At 43.0% G+C, this 24,981-nt stretch overlaps 1 protein-coding gene across 2 annotated transcripts in view; it reads right to left on the bottom strand.

Annotated features, from left to right (window-relative positions):
* The window catches only part of MOV10L1 (Mov10 like RNA helicase 1), a 772,466-nt gene that overhangs the window by 702,070 nt on the left and 45,415 nt on the right, over nucleotides 1-24,981 (bottom strand). For both annotated transcript variants that reach the window (XM_085650694.1, XM_085650695.1), the window contains exons 3-4: nucleotides 22,390-22,555; nucleotides 19,318-19,430 (exon numbers count right to left, since the gene is read on the bottom strand). In XM_085650694.1, coding sequence (XP_085506820.1) covers nucleotides 19,318-19,430; nucleotides 22,390-22,555 — 279 coding nt within the window. The remainder of the gene's footprint in view (nucleotides 1-19,317; nucleotides 19,431-22,389; nucleotides 22,556-24,981) is intronic.

Here is a 24,981-nt window from a genome sequence, read left to right as displayed (position 1 = left end):
CAACACTTTGCCCTTTCTAACACGGAATCCTGTTGTTTCCAGACTTCATCTTATGGGAAATACAAATTTTCTCCGTAGTAAAACAAAGTATCTGAGTGCTGCCTCTTCATTCTGCAGAAGGTGAACATCAGATACTTTCTATCTGCACTTGTTCTGAATCATAAAGGTTATTCACTTCTGCACCATTTTGTGTCACGTGCTGATCCAATTGTGAAGCTAGACAAAACATCTATTTAATATGGATATCAATCAAGCAATCACTCAGTCGATTTATACAGTGCTGCCTGTCACCCATGAGGGTATCCAGGCGCTGGCAGCGTCCAGTGGTTCAGCCAAAGAGCCAGGTTTTCAGCAACTTTTGGAATTCCGGTAGAAATGGGGAAATTCAAAGATGTAGGCGGAGGTCGATCCACGTCTTCGCTGTGAGGTAGAAGAAGGAGCATCCTCCATTACTGCTTTGATGGATGCGGGGGGAGGGGCGAGCTAGAGCGGAGCAGAGGAGTCTGGTGAAAAATCAGGCAATGGTTGATGTAAGCGGGTCCACAGTTGGGTAGGGCCTTGCATGCCTAGGTGAGTAGCTTGAACTGGCATTACATGGATAGAGCATCAGAGCTTTTAACACAGACGATGAAGGGCAGTTTAACCAACAGATGTGTGTCTCCCAATGCCTGTGGGGTGTCATGGAGTAATATGGGCTTTAACATCATGTTCAAATAGTATAGGACGTTTAATAAAAGTGATGCCATCGTTTCGCTGCAGCCCTTCTTCCTCTCATGAAGATGGGCAGCAAGAAGACCCCCAGGTAGACCTACAACCCTGCTGCTAGTTATGCTCGACACTGGGGGCACAGGCAGAGCCTTTCTTCTCTATTGATTTAGTATCGCTATAGCTATAATTGCTACTTCTGTTCCAAACCCACTATTACATTCTTCAATCACAAATTAGAAATCCAAAACACAAATAATTCACTTTTACTTATCTACTCTGCCACTCTACCAATCCTCACCCGCATGATTATAACAATCTTTCCTGCTCAACAAACTGAAATCCTGTCTCTAAGCAGTCACATTTGTTCGAAGTCCCACCATTCGTCACACCCTGACAAAATGCCTGTTTAAGCCACCCCTTTTTAGGTCTCGCTTACATTTTGTAAGGGACTGCCTGTTTAAGCCACCCCTTTTTAGGTCTCGCTTACATTTTGTAAGGGACTTTTCAAAGTGCTACCGCTGGCATAGAGCTACAGTGCACGAGGCGTGCACACGCGCAAAGCAGCCATATGGCTTTACATCGCCGCCATGCGCTAGGCCAGCCAGCAGCACTAGCTTTTGCTTTCACAGCGATCGTGATGACTTTCGTGGCCAATGCTTGTTTTCCTTTACCTTGGGTATAATCGCGGCACCCGCGCTTTACTTTTAACGTTAAAAGTAAAGCGCGGGTGCCGCGATTATACCAAAAGTAAAGCAATAGAAAAACCATCTATTTCTTTACTTTTGGTATAATCGCGGCACCCGCGCTTTACTTTTAATGTAATAAGTAAAGTGCGGGTGCCGCGGCAACCTGGCGAGCGCTTGTTGTCAATGCTGTGTAGCATCCACAAAAATCATTGGCAAAACCAATAGGTCATACAGGCGAGAGACCCTTTGGCTTAGCCAATGCTTACTTGTATTACACTCTACTTTTAGGTTTTATTGACATATTAGTTCATTTGAGTAATGCTCCTGGCTGGCCATTCATAGTTATTGTCTGCAGAAAAATCAATTACCTATAATGACATATATAAATAATCTGTTGTACACAGCCAGAAATGTCAAATGTTTAATTGGTGCAACAATTTTAAAGGGACACTTGTGATGAAGTTTATAGATGAAGGAGAAGAGATACTGCCATTTTCACACTTTGTGATCTCTATTGGTCATTTATTTTTCATTATTGTTTTTACACCTTGCTCCTGTTTCTGTTGAATCACATTTACATGTTTTTCCATATTATGTCCGTATCGCGTCATTCATCTTTCTGTGGTAAGAGTAGTTGACACGCACATTCACTCAATAAGCAGAGCCTGTAGTAGGTAGGCAAATGAACCACCTGTCATGGCGTCTGCGGCTACCATCTAAAATGCCAGTGCCCGCCCCCACCCTGACAGCCTCACAATACTTGAATATAAAATGTACTTCCAATTGCTTTCTGCTGTAGTGTCAAGAGAGCGATTGTATATATTTCACACGTAGAGCTTTTGAATACAATTTGATTAGCAAATGTTTTGTCATTCATACTTTGCAAGAGCCTTCTCTGGATGCACCATTTGCTCAGGATGGCTTAGAAAAATTGATTACACTCATTGCTAGCCTGTTACCATCATGTGCCTCTGTTCCTTGCAGCGTGGAATTGTATGCGATGATGGAGCATCCAATTATTATTTGATGCTAAGGTCCTACCTACAGAATGTAATAAAGATAACTTGCTTTATAGTGCTTTTACCAGTGATGTAGATCTGCAAACTGCATGCGTTACTCCATCACCCAGTTCAGTGGTACTCAGTGCACTGATGAAGAGTCATGCCAGCCGTGCTGGGGCTCATGTGTTTACATTGCAAGTTACTCACAGATGTTAGTTGGGAGCGCTTCCTCAGTGGACTATTTTCCATGGAAGAATGTGCAGGGTGGTTTTACCAACCCGCTCTCACAACTCCTACACGGAGTGTGGCCAGCCTTTCCTGAGGAGCAGGACAGGTGCACTGGATTGATGGCCTCCAATACTCCCCGAGAAGCATATCCTCTCTGAATCTACTAAGATCATTTATGCTCATATTGATCACTTCCAATGTTTCATTGAAATCTAAGGAAACCCAGAACGTGCTGCAATAAGTTTCAGAAGCGTTGATTGGTCCCAGTATTTCCTGGGAGGTATTTATTCTGGGACTCCGAACTACTCTGACATTAGTGGTTGGTGCTGTAAATCTACTGCATAAAAGCACACTTTACTTGCTCACAAGTGCTCTAATATCAAGCTGTTTAAAAGTACCAAATGGCTAGCTGTAAGAAAAGGGCCAGCGCTTGCTACTCACACAGTGGAGGCTCTCCTGTGTGTAGGCGGCACTGCTACCCCGATCCTGGTGCTACTGCCATCACCTCAGTTTTCCAGGACAGAATTACCTGCCATGAAAAGCTTTGCCGGTTGGATCTCCCCAGACCTCATGGAACATGTATCCACCATTTTGGACTCTTGGATGAGTAATTAATAAGTCACAAAGGTGTATGCCTGCAAACACTGACCCGTACCCTGCTTTAACACTTCTGTTGTAGGATCACTTGCTTTGCTTGCGGGTCTTTCTCTGACATTAGCCCTGTATTTGCTCTGTTGACTCTAAACTGAGCTTTAGGCCTCCACCTAGCCCTAGACGTACATATAGAACACTTTAGGCTTTTAGGAAAAGCGGTAAGGTCTTTCAGGGTCAGATGCAGGTGCTAGAAATGGTAAGGGAAGACTCTTTCAGAGTATACTGCAGGCTGTTGGGGTGAAGGCAGGATTATTCATGGTAAAATGTAGGCTTTTAGAGTAAGAGACTGGTCCTGTCACAGATGGATGCTGACCTTTTTGGGCATATTGAAGTCCTTTAGGTAAGTGGCCGATCCTTTCATGGTACTGTGCAGGAACAGAGGGGATCCAGGTAGATTCCGGCAAGTGCATAAACCATTATATCTATCTTAATGCTATTGCATTCTAGAAATTGCTGGATACACTACGATCTCTGCAGCAGATCCTTTAAACTTGTAAGATATTTTAAATTACAGTCAGGTTGTGACATGTTTGGTAAGGTAGAACATTTTTACTATCATGTTTGTCCTTGTTCATTTCATTGGGAGCAGAGTTTCTAAATAATGTATAAGTTCCCTCTCAGAGGCCGCTCCTCACAACTCCGTCCTTTTTTGCTGCCACCTCTTAACTCCCAATTTTATGGGATCCTGGAGTGTTTTTAGGTCTCGCCTGACCCAGCGCATGCGCTAGTCTGGCGAGACTTTTTGTGAGGGCTCAAAAAAGTGCTACCATGGCCAGCCTACAGCTACAGTGCATGTGTGCGGGGGCGTGCAGCGCTTGATCGCGATCACTTTAGCGGCCGCTTTGATGTTTGATCGCGATCACTTTCACTTTTGCGGCCGCTTTGATGTTCTCCGTGAGCCAATGCTTAACCCCAAGTTAAACTTTCTTGCCAACTCCACTCCTCGACATAGGTAAGTGTTCTTTCTTAGCACTTGGCGTCCAGTAGAAATTTAAGGAGCTCTGTACTGACAGCACATCCTCTTTCAGGTTATGAGTCTCAAAAGGTAAGCCTGCCATTAATTATAACAAGCATTGGCATAGCCAATAGGTCTCGCTTTTGGGACGTTATAAGTATTTAGTTATGCAACTGTTGCATGGCTAAACACTTATAAGGTCCCAAAGGCGAGACCTATTGGCTATGCCAATGCTTGTTCTTTGATATTATAAAAGCGCCTGATCCTAAGACTGGTCATCACCTATAAGCGTGAAAGGCACTCTTGTTTAATATAGACTAGCTTCAGCGTTCAGAACGGACATCTGCATCACAGGTCGGCCAATTAAATTCTTCCACTGAACATGTTATTCCCTTGCAATGCAGTAAGACCAGTAGAGGATATGCATAAGCAGTGTTTGGATTATGTTTTGCAGTCTTGTTAAAGGACTTTCAAGTTCCCTCTTTAGCCCACCTCTCCCTTTAACTCCTCTGGCCAGCTTGCCTGCCTGAGCTTGCCGATTGCACGAGCCCTGGTACTCAAGCTAGTGGGATGTTTATACTAACGTATTAGAAATCAGAAGACAACACTTGTATCTTTGCAGTTGTGTTTTGATTTGTCATAATGCTTCAAACATAAGAAGCATAATGGCCCAATGGTCAACCAAGCTTGCTTTTTCAGGTGCTAAAACCAAGAACTGAATGGGGCATCTGCTACTTCTGTTGTGCCTGCTGTGGCAACAGATTTTCGAAATTCCCTTAATGAAGACAGAATACCTGGGTTTTGAGAAATGTTCTTGATTTCAGAAAGGAAACATTTGGTCATGAGTCCCCCCATAGCTTTTTTTAAACTATGCTCTTTATGACAGTCTTACTACCCGTTAACCAGCTAATTGATACCTATTACTATGACCTGTGCCATAAGGTTTTTCAAGTGTTGTTTGCTAATATATTTATTATACATAATAAAGCCGCAGAATAAGTTACTGTCAGGTAAGGAGCACGGTGTATGTTTGCAAGAATTTTAGCAGAGATGCAATGGCCGAAAGAGGCTCAAAAGACAGTCTTCTGTCATGTTTGAGGGAAGTGAGAAATTAAGTTTTATGCTGATGCAAAACCTGCTGCACCGGAAGAGCAAGATACTTCAGGGTCTTAGTTGAGGGCCAATGAAAATCCCGAGATGTAGAATCCCTCGGAACTGAGTAGGCTTAACTCAGGGGAGTAATGCCATTAACGGAGCAAACCTATTAGACCCCACTCTGCAGCACTGTCAGGAGCAACTAATGTGGAGACTTCCCATGACTGAAACGGAGTCCTGCGTAGCAGCAGACAGAAGGCTGTAGCGGGAACTGGAAGAAGTGCAGAGAGGACAGGGGCACAGACGAGATGGTGAAGTCAGGGGCTGGAGAGTGTGCCTATTTACCTATAACGCTATAATGCAAGTAAACGTTTATCAGGCAGCTGCCAATAATTTAAGCGTTTGATCCGGTCACAACTGGAAAAAACACCTTTATCAGAGACAAGCAGTCATTTCCGTCCTACAGCAACTTGTAGTTACACAATGATGTCCTAGACTGAAATACGCACGAATGCTGTAAAGGACAACACAACAATCCCCTACACATGCTATAAGGCATGGGTACTCACAAACCTTCTGTTGGGGTCCAAAATTACAATGTGGTTTGTGGCAGAGAGCTGCATCGGTAGGGGTGGGGTAAGTGGGGGGCGGGGTCAGTGGGGGGGCTAGAAAGCTGCCATCACACACCCTGGATTTACTACCCATTGGCACCATCAGTGTAGCTGACTGTTCTGATCATTATTGTGGGCTCGCTATGGACGGCTTAAGAAGTCTTTCACAGCTTTGCATTCAATAATAACGAGATTGGGCTTTGGTTCAGCCCCCTGCTCATGATTGCAATGCTTTTTATCTATTGCATTGCCAGATCCTGATTTTTATTCTGTTCTCTTTATTTGTGTGCTTGTCCCACTCCTAGAGGAATTTAGCTTTACTCTGATTGAATGAGTTGTTTCCATGAAATGCTGATATATGTGTTTACCACTTCAGGGAAGTGCATGTCCTGCTCTTTCCCCTATATTTCTCTCTTTATTTCGCTTTGCCCTTTTCTAGCTCATGGCTCATGCTCTTTCCCTTGCTTCTCCCCTCAGTATTCTTTTTTTGTTTCCTCTCTCTGGCACAAAGAACTGACTTCACAAAGTAATGACGTGTGTCTCTCTCTCTCTCTCTCTCTCCCTCTCTCTCTCTCTCTCTCTCTCTCTCTGTGTCAGTCAATCTCTCTCAATCAGTCAGTCAGTCAGTCTCTCGCTGTCAGTCATTCTTTCTCTCTCTCTCTCTGTCAGTCTCTCTCTTAGTCAGTCTCTCTCTCTCTTAGTCAGTATCTCTCAGTCAGTCTCTCTCTCTCAGTCAGTCTCTCTCAGTCAGTCAGTCTCTCTCAGTCAGTCTCTCCCAGTCAGTCTCGCTCACTCTCTCAGTCAGTCAGTCTCTCTGTCAGTCTCTCGCTCAGTCTCTTCCTCTTAGTTAGTCTCTCTCTTGGTCTCTCTCTCCCTCAGTCAGTCTCTCTCTCTCTCAGTCAGCCTGAGTCTCTCTCAGTCAGTCTCTCCCTCAGTCTCTCTATCAGTCTATCTCTCTCCGTCAGTCTCTCTCTCTCTGTCAGTCTCTCTCTCTCTGTCAGTCTCTCTCTCTCTGTCAGACTCTCTCTCTCTCTTAGTCAGTCTCTCTCTCTCTCAGTCAGTCTCTCTCTCTCTCAGTCAGTCTCTCTCTCTCAGTCAGTCTCTCTCTCTCAGTCAGTCTCTCTCTCAGTCATTCAGTCTCTCCCCCTGTCAGTTAGTCAGTCTGTGTCTCTCTTAGTCAGGCTCTCTGCCAGTCTTACTCTCTGTCATTCAGTCTCTCTCTCTGTCATGCAGTCTCTCTCTCGGAGTTAGTCAGTCTCTCTCTCAGTCGGTCAGTCAGTCTCTCAGTCAGGCTCTCTGTCAGTCTCTCTCTCACTGTCATTCAGTCTCTCTCTGTCTGTCATTCAGTCTCTCTCCCTCCGAGTAAGACATTCAGTCTCTCTCTCCCTCAGTCACTAAGTCTCTCTCTCCCTCAGTCACTCAGACTCTCTCTCCCTCAGTCACTCTCTGCCGGTGAGTCAGTCTCTCTCAATCAGTCAGACTCTCTCTCTCTCTCTCTTAGTCATTCTCTCTCAGTCAGTCTCTCCTTCTCTTAGTCAGTCTCTCCCTCTCTTAGTCAGTCTCTCCCTCTCTTAGTCAGTCTCTCCCTCTCTTAGTCAGTCTCTCCCTCTCTTAGTCAGTCTCTCTGTCAGTCAGTCTCTCTGTCAGTCAGTCTCTCTGTCAGTCAGTCTCTCTCTGTCTCTCTTTCAGTCTCTCTCTCTGTCTCTCTCTGTCTCTCTCTCTCTCTGTCTCTCTCTCTCTCTGTCTCTCTCTGTCAGTCTCTGTCAGTCTCTCTGTCAGTCTCTCTCGGTCAGTCTCTCTCGGTCAGTCTCTCTCTGTCAGTCTCTCTCTCGCTCTCTTAGTCTCTCCCTCTCTCAGTCTCTCTCTCTCTCTCGCCCTCTCTCTCAGTCTGCGTCTCTCTCAGTCACTCTCTCCATCAGTCTCTCTCTCTCTGTCAGTCTCTCTCTCTCTGTCAGACTCTCGCTCTCTCTTAGTCAGTCTCTCTCTCTCTGTCAGTCTCTCTCACTGTCAGTCTCTCTCACTGTCAGTCTCTGTCAGTCTCTGTCAGTCTCCCTCTCAGTCTCTCTCTCTCTGTATCCCTCTCTCAGTCTCTCTCCCTCAGTCTCTCTCTCTGTCTCTCTCTCTCAGTCTCTCTCAGTCTCTCTCAGTCTCTCTCAGTCTCTCTCTCTCAGTCAGACTCTCTGTCAGTCAGTCTCTCTCTCTGTCAGTCTCTCTCTCAGTCAGTCTCTCTCAGTCAGTCTCTCTCAGTCAGTCTCTCTCAGTCAGTCTCTCTCAGTCAGTCTCTCTCAGTCAGTCTCTCTCTCTCTCTGTCTCTCTCTCGCTCCTTCAGTCAGTCTATCTCTTTTCTCTCTCTCTCTCTCGCTCTCTCTCTCTCCACTCTCTTCTGTCACTGGCAATATTGGATTTAAATTACCTGCAAGGTCAGCGGGCTGCCAAGGAAGGCCTGCCGGGCCGCTGTCAGCCCACGGGCCGTACTAGTAGTACCACAGCTATAGAGCATACAATACAAGTTAATAATAGTATAAGAACATTCTTGATCTGTTGCTTGATCATGTAACACAATGTATTCTTCTTCTCATGGTCAAACGTAATCAAAGCCTTAGCTAAAACGTGTTTCGTTGCGTTCTGCTGCTGTGAGCAGCGACTTCTTCAGGGCTAAGAAACCTATAATCTCTTGGTGCAGATCCTTAAATTCGGTTAAATTTCTGTACCAAAAGGGGTTAAAAAAATAAGCGTCCTAAGACACAGGGACCATTCGTGAAGTGCCTGATTTGTGGCCCTCCTTGTTCGCGTGTCTGTGCACCCTTCAGGTAGTGGTGCTAAATCGGTTCCTCATTTGTGGGCTTGCAGCGTACTGTAATAGTTCCAAATATTTGTGGCAGGTTGAATCAGAGCTGCAACCCTTACTGGTAGAGTTTGAAATACAGTGTACCAGCAGCCATATCACTGCAGATGGTCGCCCAATCCTGTTAAATATGTAGTTCTCTCTCTGGCGGGTATGCTGGGTATCTCATACTACCCTACTAAACCACCAAATGTGAAGCACTAAAATGCTGTAGAGGAGGCCAGCTGCAAGGTGGGTTTACCAAATCTACCCTGTTATTCGCTCAAATTACTCTCCTGTTAAAAGTATGGGAGTCACTGCAGAAGTCTAGGTACGTAGGTTCTCCACATAGAACTCCATTCCATGTTATAAGGCACCCCAAATCACTTTTAACAAATGGGGGCCACATGAAGCAGGACTGTGGAATCAAATCTACCTCACCGAGCCATAACCGGATTCTTTTCATGTTGAACTCTTTGAATGCAAACATCACCAGTTTGTTTTCTCCCATTCTCCATTCAAAATGTTCGATAAATATTGACGTCAATTGAAGCACTGAATCAGCAACTGATCTGCTGCTGTTGTACGTTTCTTGTATGGCCCATTGTCCTTTCCTCTATGTTAGCCTAATTGTGCACATTGTAGGCCACTTTTATTTTGCACACGCTACTAAATACCAGGCTTGCTTTTGTGCCACATTGTATTTTCACACAGAATCAGCACTTTTTTGGGCATTTTGTTATTTTCCTGGGATTTAGTCTTAACAGCCTAGGCAAGGTCAAACAACATTGCCCCTGGTTATTCTCTCTGGTCAGACACCAGCACCTAGACATAATAAAAGAATGCAGCTGTGAGTACACATATCTTGTCATTGATGGAGGACGGGGGTTCTGAAAAAACAGACTCACATAGCAAAGGTCCTGAGACAAGAGTGCTGCGAAAGCTGAGATGTAGAACATCCCCCCATGTATGTGAGGTCCGGGGTCCGCCACTAAACTCAGAGATCTATAATTAATAACCACTTAGCTTCAGCAGAACGGGAGGGTTTAGGCATATTTATCAGATAGCATGACTGGGCTCTTTATCGTATATGGTTTATTACTCATATTGATGGCATTATTGACATGCATTTTTTTCAACTGTGGCACAAATATTGCATCTTAGACCATGATAGTTTAAATAAACATTGTAAACTTCCTTCTTTCGTGTCTCTTTTTAGGTCAAGCCTAGGCAGCGCATGTGCTGCTCTACGAGAAATGCTGTATTCAAGTATGGACTTGAAGCTCTGCCCACTCTCCGCCCATATTTTTCATTGGCTTGTGTCATTGTCCTTTGAAAATGCTGGCTTCTAATTCATTAATAGATTTGTTAGTCCCTCCTTAGTACCGACTTGTCTTCATTTGTAACCTCCCATGAGGACTTGCCTTTTTACTTCTGTTACACAGTATGTCTTATTTAGTCTGTAAGCACTATATTCTTTAATGAGTTTCTCCTACTGCATGCACGACCGGATTTTCTACAAAATTCAGCGTGCAATGCGCGCTTTCACTTTCCAAGCAGCCCGTGACAATGGCGGCCACCTCTTTGAAATGAAATAGGTCTTGCATTTACAAGAGTTTGAGCTATTGGCATTGTAAATGCCTTTTATTTATGTGTTAATTATCAAATAGATAAATAAAAGGCATTGTCATTTACAATGTCAATAGCTTAAACTATCGCAAATGCGAGACCTATTGCATTAGAAATGCTTGTTTATCTTATTGTGGACAAGTACGAATGAGAGAGCAAAAATATGTGTCCTTTAACAAACGATCCCTGAGAGGGTAGAGAGGGTTGTGTTCTGGGGGGCCAAATCACTTGTCTCTCTGGAAAGGTTAGGAGGGCAAGTGAGACACTATAGCGAGTCGGACTCATAGATACTGAGGTGGTATGGTGACTCAGTCCCTATATACTGATGTTCTATGGTCCCAAGCATAGCTCTGTTCCTGAGCAGAATCCCTACAACACAGCAAGGTGGCTCTTTATAGTGTGCTAACTAAGCTCCGTGAAACACAGACAACCCATCACCTGCTCCTACACGTGCGACAGGCTTGATACCGTTCACGGCAGCTGTATCTGCAACTATTACTAATTTGTTATTTACGCTAACAAATAGTCCTGCGCCGACTCTCATTTTGAACACTGTCCATCTTGGTTTTAATCCCAATTTTGACTAGCTGACTAATATCTATTTGATACAGATTCTTCATTTACCACTACAGGCACCATAACTATCATATATATAGCATACATGCCCTTATGTTATGGTGCTTCCTGGTGTACCACTTTTATCCCATCAGACAGAAGATTTTCCCCGAATAAAGAAAAAGACTATGCACTGGTGGCAAGTCGAAATTTGGAAGAATAAAAATACCGTTTGATGATGTTAAAGTAAGATGCGTCACATGGATCGGAAGTTATTCTAAATCTGCGTATGGCAACTATGTGTAACAACAAAGGGATCAAAGCAGTTGCTCTGGGTTACATATTTCCCATGCCTTCTTCTGGCATCGGTCCTCAGTGTGGGTAGCCGTCTCCCTGAACTGTAAGATCAGGGTTCTAAGTACTGAGTTACCCACTGTTCAGCCTTTCCTTGCATTTTTATTTAATCTCTTCCGGATTTATTAATTGGCAAACTGTCTAGCTTGTTTGAAATGCTCATAGGTGATAAAAAGTGAGGGCACTTCTTTTTTTGTTGTTCTAATAGGAGAAGTTAAGGCCACAACAGGTGATAATGATTTTAATTTGTCCTGAGAATGATTTGTTACTCTGGATGTCTCTAAGTTCTTTTTGAGAGTTGACAAACAAGGCAAGTTCCTACTTGAGCTGGCTGCTAAATACTGCCTTAAAAATGCTAGAGAGCTTCGTGTTCTTCCCAATTCCTTCATTCCTACATACACTGCTTGAGGATGTGCCAGTATTACTGATGATATGTTTGTATCTGGACATTTGTCAAAGTACATCAGGACTCGCTTTGTTATGTTTTGTTTCAACAGCAATAGTATTCCACTGATCCTAGGATGACAGATAAATTTTAAAGGCAATCACTTAAATAAGGTCTTCCACTGTGGTGAAGAGATTAAGCACGGTGTATTGAAGCTACACTGGAAATTGATTAATCCGGATTTGAGAGAAAAGCAGCTGGTGGAGTTAACATAACAGGACATTGTTTTGTGTCGAGGAGTCTAGCAATTGTGAATCTGCTCTGAAAGGCCATCATAACATTTGACTCCTGTTTATACATTGAGTGAAACTGGACCTAATTGAACTTTCAGCAAGGAATACAAGTGGCAACAGGCATAACTTGTGGTGCATTCTGGTCTCTATGGGGTGGAGGCTGACCTCATTGATTTTCTTGCTAGGATTCACATGATCTTAGTGGCTCAAGTCAGGTTTGGCCCTAGGGGTGAATGTACCAATAGCTTTAACCTCACAAGGAAAAAGTTAAGGGAAAGAGAAATTCTTTTGTTGTGGTTTGGGTACCCCTTATTCCCTCCGAGACAAATTATATTCATTTTAGCCATGTGCGCAAAACCTAGGTAAGGTAAAATTAAGAAGGGGCAATGTTTCACTTTTAAAGTGTACATTTGTAAAGGTTATAGTACCGCATAGACCATGGGATCCATACAAAAATAGAAAGCAAGGGATAGCAGGAGACCTGATGCTCAACACCCTAAACATCTAATAACGAATCTTAATTATGCTAGGGCTGAGTGAAGGACACAATTTGTTCTGAAGAAGAGAGGCTGGGTCAGTTTTTATCGCATCTATTTTTATGTTCTAGTTTAGTGGAAGATACAATTGTTTATCACAGGTGTGGGTACACAAGCTTGCAACAAACCTGGTCGGATCCCAACTGGTTAATCTAGAAAGATGTGAATGTTGTGTAAGATATTTGTTTCCATATTATGTGTAACCATTAATTAACAACCCTTAATAACTTCACCATCTCAACATAATAGAAAATGGTCTTACTCCTAATTACAACCCCTTTAAATGTCTACATTCAATCCGAAATATTTTAGACCATGAGAATTAGGCCTTTTACCTATGACACACAATCTCTGGGCCCATGTAACTGCTATAAATTTATTAAACTGTCACTCCTTCTTGAAGCTGGAATAAAATTCAGGAGACCTGGTTAAATTCCATCAGTGTTGCATGAGAAACCAGGCAGGGTTCTACAATAGTGACTGCTAGTGGAAAAACAATGTGCTACACAGGTTTTCTTTAATCTATGCCAGCACCTAGAACTCAATAATGGCTCCTAGGGGTTTGGGAGTCAACGGAAGGAGACTCAAGAAACTAGATGAACCAGCTCTTCCAGTCTAAAGGTACACAAGAGGAAGTTGATCCACTACAGCCCAGAGTTGTGTCTTTGTGAGAAACTTACTTTTTTCATCAATCAATCAACTTTATTTGGTGCATAAAACATAAAAGTAGAAAAATCGATTGGTCGAAACCAATAAATAGTATGCATAAAACACCAGAGATAAAATCATTTTAAAATGCAAAGATCGACGATATATAGCATACATGTCCTTCTTGTTCCAGACTAAAAACAGTTCTTATATTATCCAATTCATTATACATGAAATATAATTTAGCATTTGTACATCTCAAAATCCTCGTCTTCCCCAGTCCATCTTTGATTTGATCTAAGTATAGCTCTATGGTACATCTCCAACGACTGGCTCAGAATGATTTAGCTACTTTGCCTAATACCCCAGCTCCAATGGAGATATTTCGCTACTGCCCAAACAATTGGTTCTTTGGTCTCTGCTTGCAAGAGCCTTAGCACCACTAGACATTGCCTATCCCCGAATTGTTTGCAGATAGGGAGAATCCAGGACATCCTAGGTTTGCGTACACAGGGCAAAAGAAAAAAGTGATGTTGGTTCTCATCTGCATACTGGCATCATGGAAAAGCCAAGCTCGTATCTTTCTTAGATTTCCATTTTGCACAGAAATACTGCAAAGGGAGTGTGTCATATCTAAATCTGATATACAGTTGCCTGGCCGGGTGGGGGCGAAATATAATTTAATAAAGTTTCACACATGCTATGGGATTTTAGATCTAAAAAGGCAACAGTTGCTGGGAAGGGCTTCGCTCTTTAAGATGCTCGCCCTCCCTAGATTCCTCTATGCGCTACAAAATACCCCCTTCCTGGTTGCGCCCTCTTATTTCACGGCTGTCAATGCTGAGATCACTCGTCTCCTCTGGGAGGACAAGGCGCCGCGGATAGCTCTCCACAAGCTTACCAGCGGATGGTACGATGGAGGTATAGCCCTCCCAGATATTAAAACCTATTACTGGGCGTCGCAACTCATGATTATAAATCAGTGGATCCATGTGCCGGGTGATGACCCTGCATACCGTATGGATAGGCAACTGCTTGGTCCCGGAGGGGTGATGGGAGCCCTTTATAACCCAAAAAGAGGTCGCGTCCCGGCGGGGCCCGCAGCACACACCCTTCAGATATGGTTCGCTGCACAGCGGACGATGGGCTGGACGGGGAGGATTACCCAGGCAACGCCGCTCTGGGACACGAAACAGCTTGGGGTACTGCGCACTACCAAGGGATTCCACCAGTGGGATCTTATTGGTATTTCCAGGGTTGGGGACCTCTGGCAGCGGGGAGAAGTGATCACTTTTGCCCAATTGCAGGCAGATTACGACTTGGCAGACACCGAACATTTCCGATACTTACAAATCCATCACGCACTTCGGACGGCGATTCCACATGGGACTCGGCTCCCGGAGTCATCGCCCTTGGAGGACCGGCTCCTCACGGAACATCTGATTCAAAGAGCGACGTCCCTAACGTACCGGAAAATAATAAATAATCGCCCTGACCCTTTCTCGATCCTTAAAGGGAAATGGGAGACAGAACTTGGAGACTTCGATGAGACGGAGTGGCAGTCCGCGCTCTCATCCCCCAAGGAAGTGGGCATATCGTCCAAATTAAGGCTGGTCCAACTTAAAATTCTGCACCGCACATACTATACCCGTACACTCCTATTCAAATTGCAACGGGCGGAGTCCCCGCTATGTCTCAGGAACTGTGGCCTCGAAGGAACCTTCCTTCACACCTTCTGGGAGTGCCCTGTCATAGCGCTTTATTGGAAAGGGGTGTTGCATGTTCTTTCCCAGGTATCCAAAGTCCTCACGCTGCCGGAACCTCGGCTTTGTCTCCTCAATATCTGGGAACAGACGGACCACAAGAGAGTGGCACAGCTTTGGGTGACGTTGGGGCTCATGCTCGCAAAACGTAATATAGCCCAGCGATGGGGATCGGGGCAGGCACCTACCCTGGCGCAGTGGATCCGAGATATGGACCTTGTAATGGTGACTGAAAAAACTGTATATGTACATAGAGGATGCCCCAAGAAATGGTCCCAGGTGTGGGGTGGGTGGAATGTGTACAGAAGGAACATCTGTGAGCCCCCACCCGATACATCAGAATCTGAACTCAGTGACCAGGACTAGTTACTCCATCGCTAACAGTGGTTGGGGATGGGAACGACTGTATTACACCTTTGGCCTGCCTCATTGTCTCTGTGATACCTGTGCTGAATTGCTGAGATACATTTGGAGCTATTGTATGCTAAGCCTTGCACTGAATGAGTGGTGTTTACTTTCTCTTTTGTTTGTAAACTTAATAAAAATATTTCCAAAAAAAAAAAAAAAAGGCAACAGTTAAAGCTCCTTATCTACTATTGCTCATCTCAATTTCCTATTTATGAGCCCAAAAAGCTTCTTTGAGTGCTACCTTAGAAGGGAGCAGGGGACAATCGTGGTCAGTCCAGAGTTCCGCAGGGCCATTTCTCCAAAATGCGACTGGTATTAACTGTGCTTTGTGAATAAATTGTTTTACACCCAGATCCCAACATAGGGGCAACAGGGGCCTGCTCTTTAGAAGCTCAAAGATCTTAAAAAGTTGTTTTCGACTTTTCCGAGAATAGATAGATCTTAATAACCCCACAGGTCTGTCCCAATAAGGGCATTGCCTTCCGCCTTCACATTATAAACTTTCAGAGCAGGTAGGATCGACCTGGTTTTAGACGCCCAATACAGTCTCTGTATCCCAGATGAATACATGTCGTTACTACGCATTCCGTTGCAACGCATGCCTTTACCACGCATGCGTTACAACGGAATGTTTTTTCTTCGCATTGCCCTTACCTCAATCTTGCCTTTACCGCGCTTTTTCGTTTCTTCTTCTTTTTCCCTTTTTCTTAGTTCTTCGCCGACACTAACGAAGGACTGACGATTTTTTTTTCCGACCAGGAAGACGTTTTTCCGTGATGACGTTGCTTGCGTGCTAAAGACGTCGTTGAAGCAATACGCGTTGTGCAGACGTTTACGAGGTAAGTGTACCGTGGTAAACCTAACGCGTAGAAAATGCTTCGTGGTAAAGGCTGTTTCCCATCCCAGATATATGATAATTCATACTACTTTTCTTCACCTGGGGGGGGGACAAGAGCATATTATGGGTAAAACCTATGCTTAAGTAGTCGTTTTCTAGGACTCTTTCAAGATATGTGCCCTGTAACGTAATAGTACCTCTAAATGTCTTGTGTGAATTAATGGTCAGGAATTTAATTTTTGAGTAAATTATAATCAACCCTCTTTCTGAACAAAAGTCAGCAAAACTATCTATCAGCATCTGTAGGCCTATTGGAGTCTTAGAAACCAGCAATGTCTTGTCCGCAAACAATAGCAGGGGGCTTTTCTTCACTGCAATCCTTGGTGCATCGCGGTCAAGATTTTCCAGATGGGACACAACATCATTGAGATATAAGGAGAATAAAGCTGGGGTAAGGACACAACCTTGACGGACCCCTTTGGAAGGTGATATTCGATTTGTTAGCTCTCCATGGGAGCTGCATCTGACCTGTGCATAGGTGGTCTCACTATAACATTCAATAGCTTGGCAGGGACCCCATTCTGTTGTAGCACCAACCATAGTTTTTTCCTGGGGACCAGATCAAATGCAGATTCTAGGTCCACAAAGACCATGTAGAGGTGGGCCTTCTAGAGGTCGACCGTTTTCCAATAAATCGTCATAAATCTGAAGGCCTGGTCTATGGTACTAATACCACTACAAAATCCTGCTTGCTTTTTTTTGTCTAAACTGATTACACGAGACCCATGTTTAAAAATAAAACCACCGGCTCTTTGTTGTTCAGGAAAGCTTTTCTTGTGTCTACATCGTGCACTATGATAGAGATACAAATTTCTCCAGGAAATGTTTTTGGATTTTGCAGGAACTACAAAAATCTACATACAGAATGAGATATGATCTAGCAAATTGAGTACACTCTAGCGGTATGGTCGTGTAGAGGACCAATAACCTTTCAGGTTGATGTTAGGAAGTGATGATGGAGAGAAATGGGTACCACTTAAGCGTTAGGGATTCTGTAGTTTTTCTGAGAGTAGTGGATTTTTACAAAGGGAGCAGCTTGTGACTAAACTTGTCTTGAAAAAATAAAGCACTCAAAAGTGAAGTCAGAAGGGAGGTAAATATGTAAGATATTAAAGAGTTGACATAGTCTGGCTGTTTCATTTCCACTGGGCTTCCAAAGAGGACTACCAGTGGGATTCCTAAAAAGCAATCTCCCTTACATGTCATCAGGCTTCAAATGAGCAAGTAATAGATATGGAAGAAACACTGATTTACTGATGCCATCAATGAAAGGAGATAAGCACATGTCTTCCACCATAACTATATAGTTTACATTTGGATCGAAATAGTGCAGCATCTACTACGTACAGATTGAATTGCACAGTTTACTAGTTTTACAGCATTTGTGGATTTTTCCTCAACAGGCCGAAAATATCAAATATCAGGAAAACAATCAAGGCAGAAGTTCAAATTAGAAAAAGAAAGTCTCATGAAAACAAAATAAGGGATGAAATAAACAATCAACAATGTCCTAAATCTTCAACAGAGCAGTCTATTTATAATTCCAGTGCATCAAAGCTCATACTAAAGACAGGTATCTCCAACCCAGTGATTGTGAGCTACTGGTAACTCGCCCATGCCTGCAGTAGCATGTGGAGTTGCAGCTTTACTGGCAAGGATGTGTCATTCCTGCTTCAGGCTAAAGCAGCACTGAGGACCGTGGCTTTGCGACGTTCATAGCTCATAAAACAAAAGGTGGCGGACTCCTCTTTGTGACCCAGGGTGAGGCTTTGATATATGGAGGGTCAATTCTTCGCACCAGCGCATGCCTCTGCAGCTTCATGGAGATAGTTTACAAAATAAACAAAAATAATATGGGAGAGTGTTTAATTTTATGTTAATGACAGGGTGTCTACCGGGCGCTGGGAGCAAGGTGTCATTTTTAAATGCGCAACGGGAGAAAATGAAAATAAAGAGTTACCTTTATTAGAAATGTTCAACACCTAACTATATTTCTCTCATTAAAAAAAACTATTTTTAATGCAACGGTGCTACATATGCTTATAGGTGTGTCCTGTGCATAAGTACACTACAACACATGCTCTAGCTCTCTCACACACATTTCACATTCATATACATCATGTTCATACTCACATCCACCGACATGTGGCAGTCTCGCCGCCGTACTGCCTCTTCAATGGACTTTTGAGATAGAACAGAAGGTAAAAGTGCCGCTGAAGGTGAAATTTGGCCCGCATAACAAACTGAACCAGAAAACTCCAGGTGGTTGATAAATTAGCAGAAACAAGATATACCAGCACCCGTTCTAAGGCTTTGCAGATAGGCTTTCTTATCTGTATCAACCTTTGCAAGATTTTATACTGTACCAATGAGCTCTGGGACACATGAATACAGGGATCCCTGTGGAAGAGTATGTCAGGATGGTGCGCTACTCTCACAAAGGACTTAGGTATTAATAGTGCAGCAGGTGCAAGGACTCACTGCATGCCCAATTATGGCCATTGTTCTCTACCCAACCACAGGGAAGAGGGGCTCATTTTTGTTGTACGCATCAAGGCCCATGGCTCCCTAGCAGAGAAAAGGGCATTCAGAATGGGACGTTGGAGGTAACAAGTCTAGAATTATTTTTGCTGGATCTGCTTGATATTCATGTTGACAAATTGTGTGAAAAGTGTTGCAAATATCTAGTTTAAATTCTCAAAAAACATTCCTCCATTTGAGCTGTATTAGAATTATTATTTCCATGACAGTCATTAATTGAAATGTTACAAAATACAGTGACAACCCAAATCCAGCTCAGTGTTTCTATGAACAGTGTTCTAACCAAAGTGTTTGCCTCAATGGAAATTATCCTTGCTTAAAGTCAATAATACTGCTGGGTGTGGAGGTTTTCTGGGTAAAATGTACGAGTTGCATTGCCTTTAGTAGCACATTCTGATACTCAATGATCAGAAGCAGCCCTCACTATAGAAAGGAGACCACTGCTATGGAAAAATGCAATGGAATCATGTAGGAATGTATTCATTAACTTTTACTATTATGAGGCGCTTGGAGCCGTAGGATCAAGCGTGAGTGATAAAAGATACCTTGTCAACTTTCTTGTACCTCAGTGGCTTCACAGAGCATGCCTCACTGCTCCAGTTTGTAGGGTTTATAAAATATTCTGCTTGGACCCAATCCCCCTTATAAGGCACGTATCCTGTAACAAATTGAACATAAAGAAAATTAAGCATGTTGTTGAAACAGAAACTCATTTCAATTACCTATGAATATGTATTTCTTTAACACGGTGCATGTAAACAAAGTTATTATATTTTTACCAAATAGGTCCACCTTACCAGGACTATTTACAGTAAGGCTTGTGATTTCCATCTATATTTTATGAGCCTAGGTGATAAACATACTGGGCTCTTACATGCAAAATGCTGCAATTTTGATTATGCAGGTACACGAAACAGAGTCTATGTTTGAAGATCATGGTCCATGTATGCCCATCAATGCGCCACATCTGGATGGCACCAGAGCTCGAGTTGTGCTTGGCTGAGCTGCATGATAAAGAGCAAGGACCCCAGTCCATTAAGTAAGCAACTGTTTGTGTTTACCACAGATGTCGTCAACACGTGCACTATGGCCTCAGGACTAGGCCAACATTCACTTCAAATGCACACTGTAAGGAACTCCCTGGCACAGTAGTAAGCTTGAACAAATGTTTACGTCCTAGTTTTCACAGAAGGCCGATTTAACATAGAGCAAAGCAAGTTTCCATATGTATACCAAAGCAAATTAATTAGCAACCCCCTACAGTAAGCAATGTAGAGAAGTGTTCTTGCACTTAACTGCCCTTTTTGCCTGAATGTCCGTGTTTTCTTTGTTAGTGAGCGCTGTCAATTAAGTCATTTTGTGTCCCTGACACAAAATTGTAGTCCTCCTTCTATGTTGGTGGAATGTCCCGGTTTTTGTTTTTCAAGATCTGGTCACCCTAGGTAATCTAACAATTCTTTTGGTGGCGGTTATAAGATGTAGCTTGTACAGCTAGTGACAAAGGCTGGTCTTCTTAAAGACAAACTCGCAAAATTCACATTTTATTGGATCAGGAAGTGAGGCTGTCCGATGAAAAGTGACAGGTGTCAGCTTGAAATGTTTAGTAGTGGTTTCCAGTAAACATCAACCTTCTGCTTTGGAGCAGGAGTAGATTTTCTTCTGCTTAAGTCTAGGTATCAATTTAGAAGTGAAACTTTGCAAGAGGCTCGAAAACTGATCAGAAAGCAGACAAGACGGCATCCGGTCTCAACATCTGAAGCAAAAGGAGGTAGAAAATGTGGTCCTTCGTTCTATATATCAATATAGGGCTGCATCTGGAAAGAGTATTGCCCCTTGCCATACTTACTGTTCTTGCATGACTTTATGTTTATTCACACGTAGCACCCTGATCCATCCAGCTGCAAAGATTGCCAGGGTCTCCTCCGAGTTGCAGCTCACCCTGTTCACCCCGAATTCCAACCCATTACCCCCATCATCTACAAGCTTCCCTGCCAGAAGCATTGCACTCTTTAATCCACAAACCTTAAGGCAGGGCTTACATAGAGTTGCAAACTTCACTCCACCGGGCTCTCTCTGCGCAGGTGGGAATGAAAACTCACTAGTCTACTGGTCCAGTCAGACATCATGCTCCTATACCTTAGCAAGTGGGCTCTTTAACCCCAAAGTCTAATTAAACCAGGTACAAATATTTAGTTTATAATCTGGAAAGAATTGTACATCCATATATCGGTATAAGATTTCTTATTTTTATGCTAAATTGTGACTTCTTTCAAATTAGGCGATGTACATTTTCGGTCGTTAATTCGAAAAAAGGACCGGTGCTCAGTCTACAAATAACGAACTGTATGCAGAAATCTTACCTATTGGCGTTTTAGCTTTTGTCATTAGAACCCATTATGTGCATACATAAAACAGGACAAAACTTCACTCCAGTACGAATACATGCGATGGCAGGGGCTTCTTTGCTGGAGGGGGCTGCGGGAAGCAAGGCACTTACATTCAGATGTGTTGGCAGTGGAGTGAGGTGCTCCAGCAGATCCATCATATTTGCTCAGTGATCTTTCCACTGGATCCTCTAGTGCTACTTTTGGGCGAGGCGGGGGAAAACTCAGTCTACCCCTACACAATACCTAGGGGCTGACTGCGTACCTTTTCCCTTTTGGCAGCACGCCTCACGAAAGCCTTGCCCTCTAGTGGACTAACATGTGGCACATTTATGCCACAGAATGCCTGACTGCATTACTAAATGATAAGATGTTTGAAAGGATTTGGCTACACTTTAAAACTTATGCAAAAACAAAAATAGGGCCAGTTTGACTCCTGTGACTGCTATGGCCGATATCCTGTGATTCGGCCAATGAAGAGGCCGATACAATTTGTTGACTTCTGCTTGATAATGTGCACATGTACTATGTTGTTGTATTTTGATGTGTGCATTGTGCCTTTCATTTGAGCTGTTCTGGAATGTACTTATTGGTGGTATTCCACACTCCTCATCATTCACCGTTGTGATTACCCTGGATCCCCCCCCCCCCCCCCACCCCCCCGCTTTAAAAAAAAGACAGTATGAAAAGGGCAAGAACCCTTCTCTGTAGCATTTAGCACCAGGTGAAAAAGACCGACCAGAATTAGTGTAATCTAAACCCTAGACAGGTTTGCATTTTTAATACTTGAGGTATTAGAATTATCTGAAAATCTTGCTTTCTACTTTGTCTAGGTCTTCTCTTCGATATTATTCCACTGTCAGTCCCAATAGGACTACATTTCAGAGCAAACATATTGACAAATCATTTCCAGTCAAAAAACTGATTCTACCACCTCGCAGGTCCAGTGAAGGTCTGCTTAATTTGAGTGATATTCATACTGGAGAAATTATTATTAAGGATCACATCCATTCCACAGAGAATGTTGCAGGAATATAAACTGTATTTCTATATATTAGCGTGAATAGCTGTTTTTAATAATACAAGGAAGTTGGCAACAAATTACCCATGAATTATGTGGCATACGAGTGGATTAACTTTTAGTTGAGCTCCAGTGCTACGAAATTTCACCAACATCATGGAAGTGATCAACATTCAAAACCACAAGAAAGCTTGATTTAAGCCACAAATTACCTTCACACACGTCACTCATTGAGAAACTCGTTGTTTGATTAATATAGCCACCAAGCTTCGTGCAGGTGGTAACATTGCCAATCATAACCTTCATATTCTGATCCCAAACATTTGGAATTTCCGAATTGCTGCCATCCTCTTCCCATTTGTCGTGGGCCTTTTCCACCTAAGATAAAGATGCCTCTGTTATTCCCAAAGCTGCAGACCTTTACTGGATTTAAGGGGAAAAGGATCATTTGGAAAAATAAATTGACAAAGCCAGTAAGTCTACTTCTGTAAAACACTGGTAAAGTTTGAACGTATGAAAAAGGTGGAATGCGATTCTTATGCTTTTATAGTTGTAGGTTATTAAAAAAAGATACATTTGAGGTAAGTAATACATAAGCAAGACCAGCAAATGATGGGAATATATACTGTAAATATCAGTCTTGATGCACTTGTTTGTGATGGAAGTACACACAGGCTTGTACACGTCTTTGAAAGACATGTGACAATTATGGAGTTAACTGTATTTACATTCATTATAATTCACATTAGCTTGAGTAATGAGGCACACTTTATGTATAGCACAGAATGTGCCTGCACTGAAACCCACCACTACACATCAACAAGGACCAGAGGCACATTATGTTTACACTTTACAAGTTTATGGGGGTAAAGGGTTTGAGAAAATGCCCTTTTGAGGTGGTGACCCCATTTTTTGCTGTTTTTTTTTTTACCCTACAGGTCACAGTGTATTGTGCTCGGACCACTAAAACATGTAGAAATTGGATTAGCCATGATTGGCCTACTTAACGTTCTTATAAGGCCATAGTAAATTATGCACAAAAGACACCTAAGACATAGAAAGGTAAAATGTCACTTGTGGACTGCAAGTACCTATTGTGCCATCCACTAGTGTGACAAGAAAAACAAAGCTTCATGCCTCCCATTGCAGCCTGGTTGCTACAGTTGAAACGTGCAGCACAACCTATAAAAATAACACTTTTAATAGGTTAAAAACCTTGTTTTTAAACATTAATAAGTCACCCCTGTGTGAGCCTAGTAGCCCAAAATGAATGTATTTAAAAATGGGACACACAGTAATTTACTGTCAGCATGTCCCTAGTGATAAGAACCCAAAAGCTACTTAACTGTGGAAGGCCCTAGCAGTCTTATGAGAAAACTAGAGAAGACATTAAAATAATAAACGTGCCATGTCAAGTTTGGGACCAGCTAGAAAAATAATTGTCTGTAATATTTAATAAAAGCCCAACTCAATGGTGAAGTTGTTTCAAACTCTGAGGAGACCTGCAGTGCTGGAAATCATACCACTTGTACCCAGGCCAAAGAAGTGGACTCCAAGGGTCAGTTGGCTGACCTCTTATGTAGCTACAGAGCCACAAGAGGCCTTTTCCCTTAAGTGCCTAGCTGACCAGTAGCAACTGGACCTGGACTGGACCTTGCTGTTGACGATGCCCTAAAAAGTATCTATGTACATTCCCCCTGAGGTCCTGGTGGCCTTGGAAGTGTACTCCTATGGTTTTCTTGGCACCAGAAGAAAGGTTGAAAACTTGTCCTTTGGAGCTTCAGTGGGAGGTTCTGGAAACATTTCCTAATTGGCAGTTCCACTGCATCTGATTGGATTCAAACTAGTCCTGCTCAGAGCTACCTGCACCTCAGAAATAAAAAACTACTCTCTATTCTACAAGAATTCTACAAGAATTCTCCAAAGCTCCAGATCGTCAGGGGGAACAAACTGCTTCAGGTATCCAACCTTTGGTTCCACGTCAGCAGCTAGTTTCAGTGGCAACGTGAGCGGAGAGGATTTTTCTTTGTAGTTGGACTTTAAAAAAAAGAAAATCATGGTTATGTTCAAGAAAATCCCCTTCTGAAGTGGGACGTTTGTGAACTTTTTGACTTACAGACTTTCACCTTGCACAATCCACGTGGGTTATCTGACCCGGGCTCCATCTTGGTTGGCCTAAAAATAGCATTTTGTTTCCAGTCTACCATGACCACTGACTTACATTGGCGGTTTACTTTATCTTGGAGCTTTTTCACTTGAATATATGACAAATTTTATCTCTCAGGTAACCCTTCTTGGAATTTTGTTATTTTGCTTATTACAGTCTTCTCTATTTTATAGAGTGGAGAAGGATGTTTATTGTGTCAGGTCTTTTACTTTTTAACTGTTTACTTCTAAATGCTTTACAAAGGGCCAGATGTCCAACTGTTTTTTGCAGTCGCAAACTGGTAATCTGCACTATGTACAAACCCTATTTTGCGAGTCTGTAACCTATTACCGACTTGCAAAATAGGGTTTGCGACTCGCTATTAGGAAGGGGCAAGCCAAGGGTGTCCCTTCCTAATAGCGAGTCGCAGGGGGATGTAAGATTGGTTTGCGACTACAATTGCGGTCACAAAACACTCGCAGTTTACCAGCCATTTCAATAAGGTGGTAAGCCACTCGCAAACCGGAAGGGGACCCCTTCCCCTCTGTGACTGGCAGAAAAAATATTTTTTTAAGAGCAGGCAGGGGTCCCACGGACCGATGCCTACTCTTATAAAATGAAACAAACGTTTAATTTTTATTTTTTAAATGCAGCCGGT

The sequence above is a fragment of the Triturus cristatus genome, chromosome 4_1 (genome assembly GCF_964204655.1).
Source record: "Triturus cristatus chromosome 4_1, aTriCri1.1, whole genome shotgun sequence".
NCBI lineage: Eukaryota > Metazoa > Chordata > Amphibia > Caudata > Salamandridae > Triturus > Triturus cristatus.
Note: the sequence above shows the minus strand (reverse complement) of the source record. Positions and strands in the feature narration are given on the sequence as shown.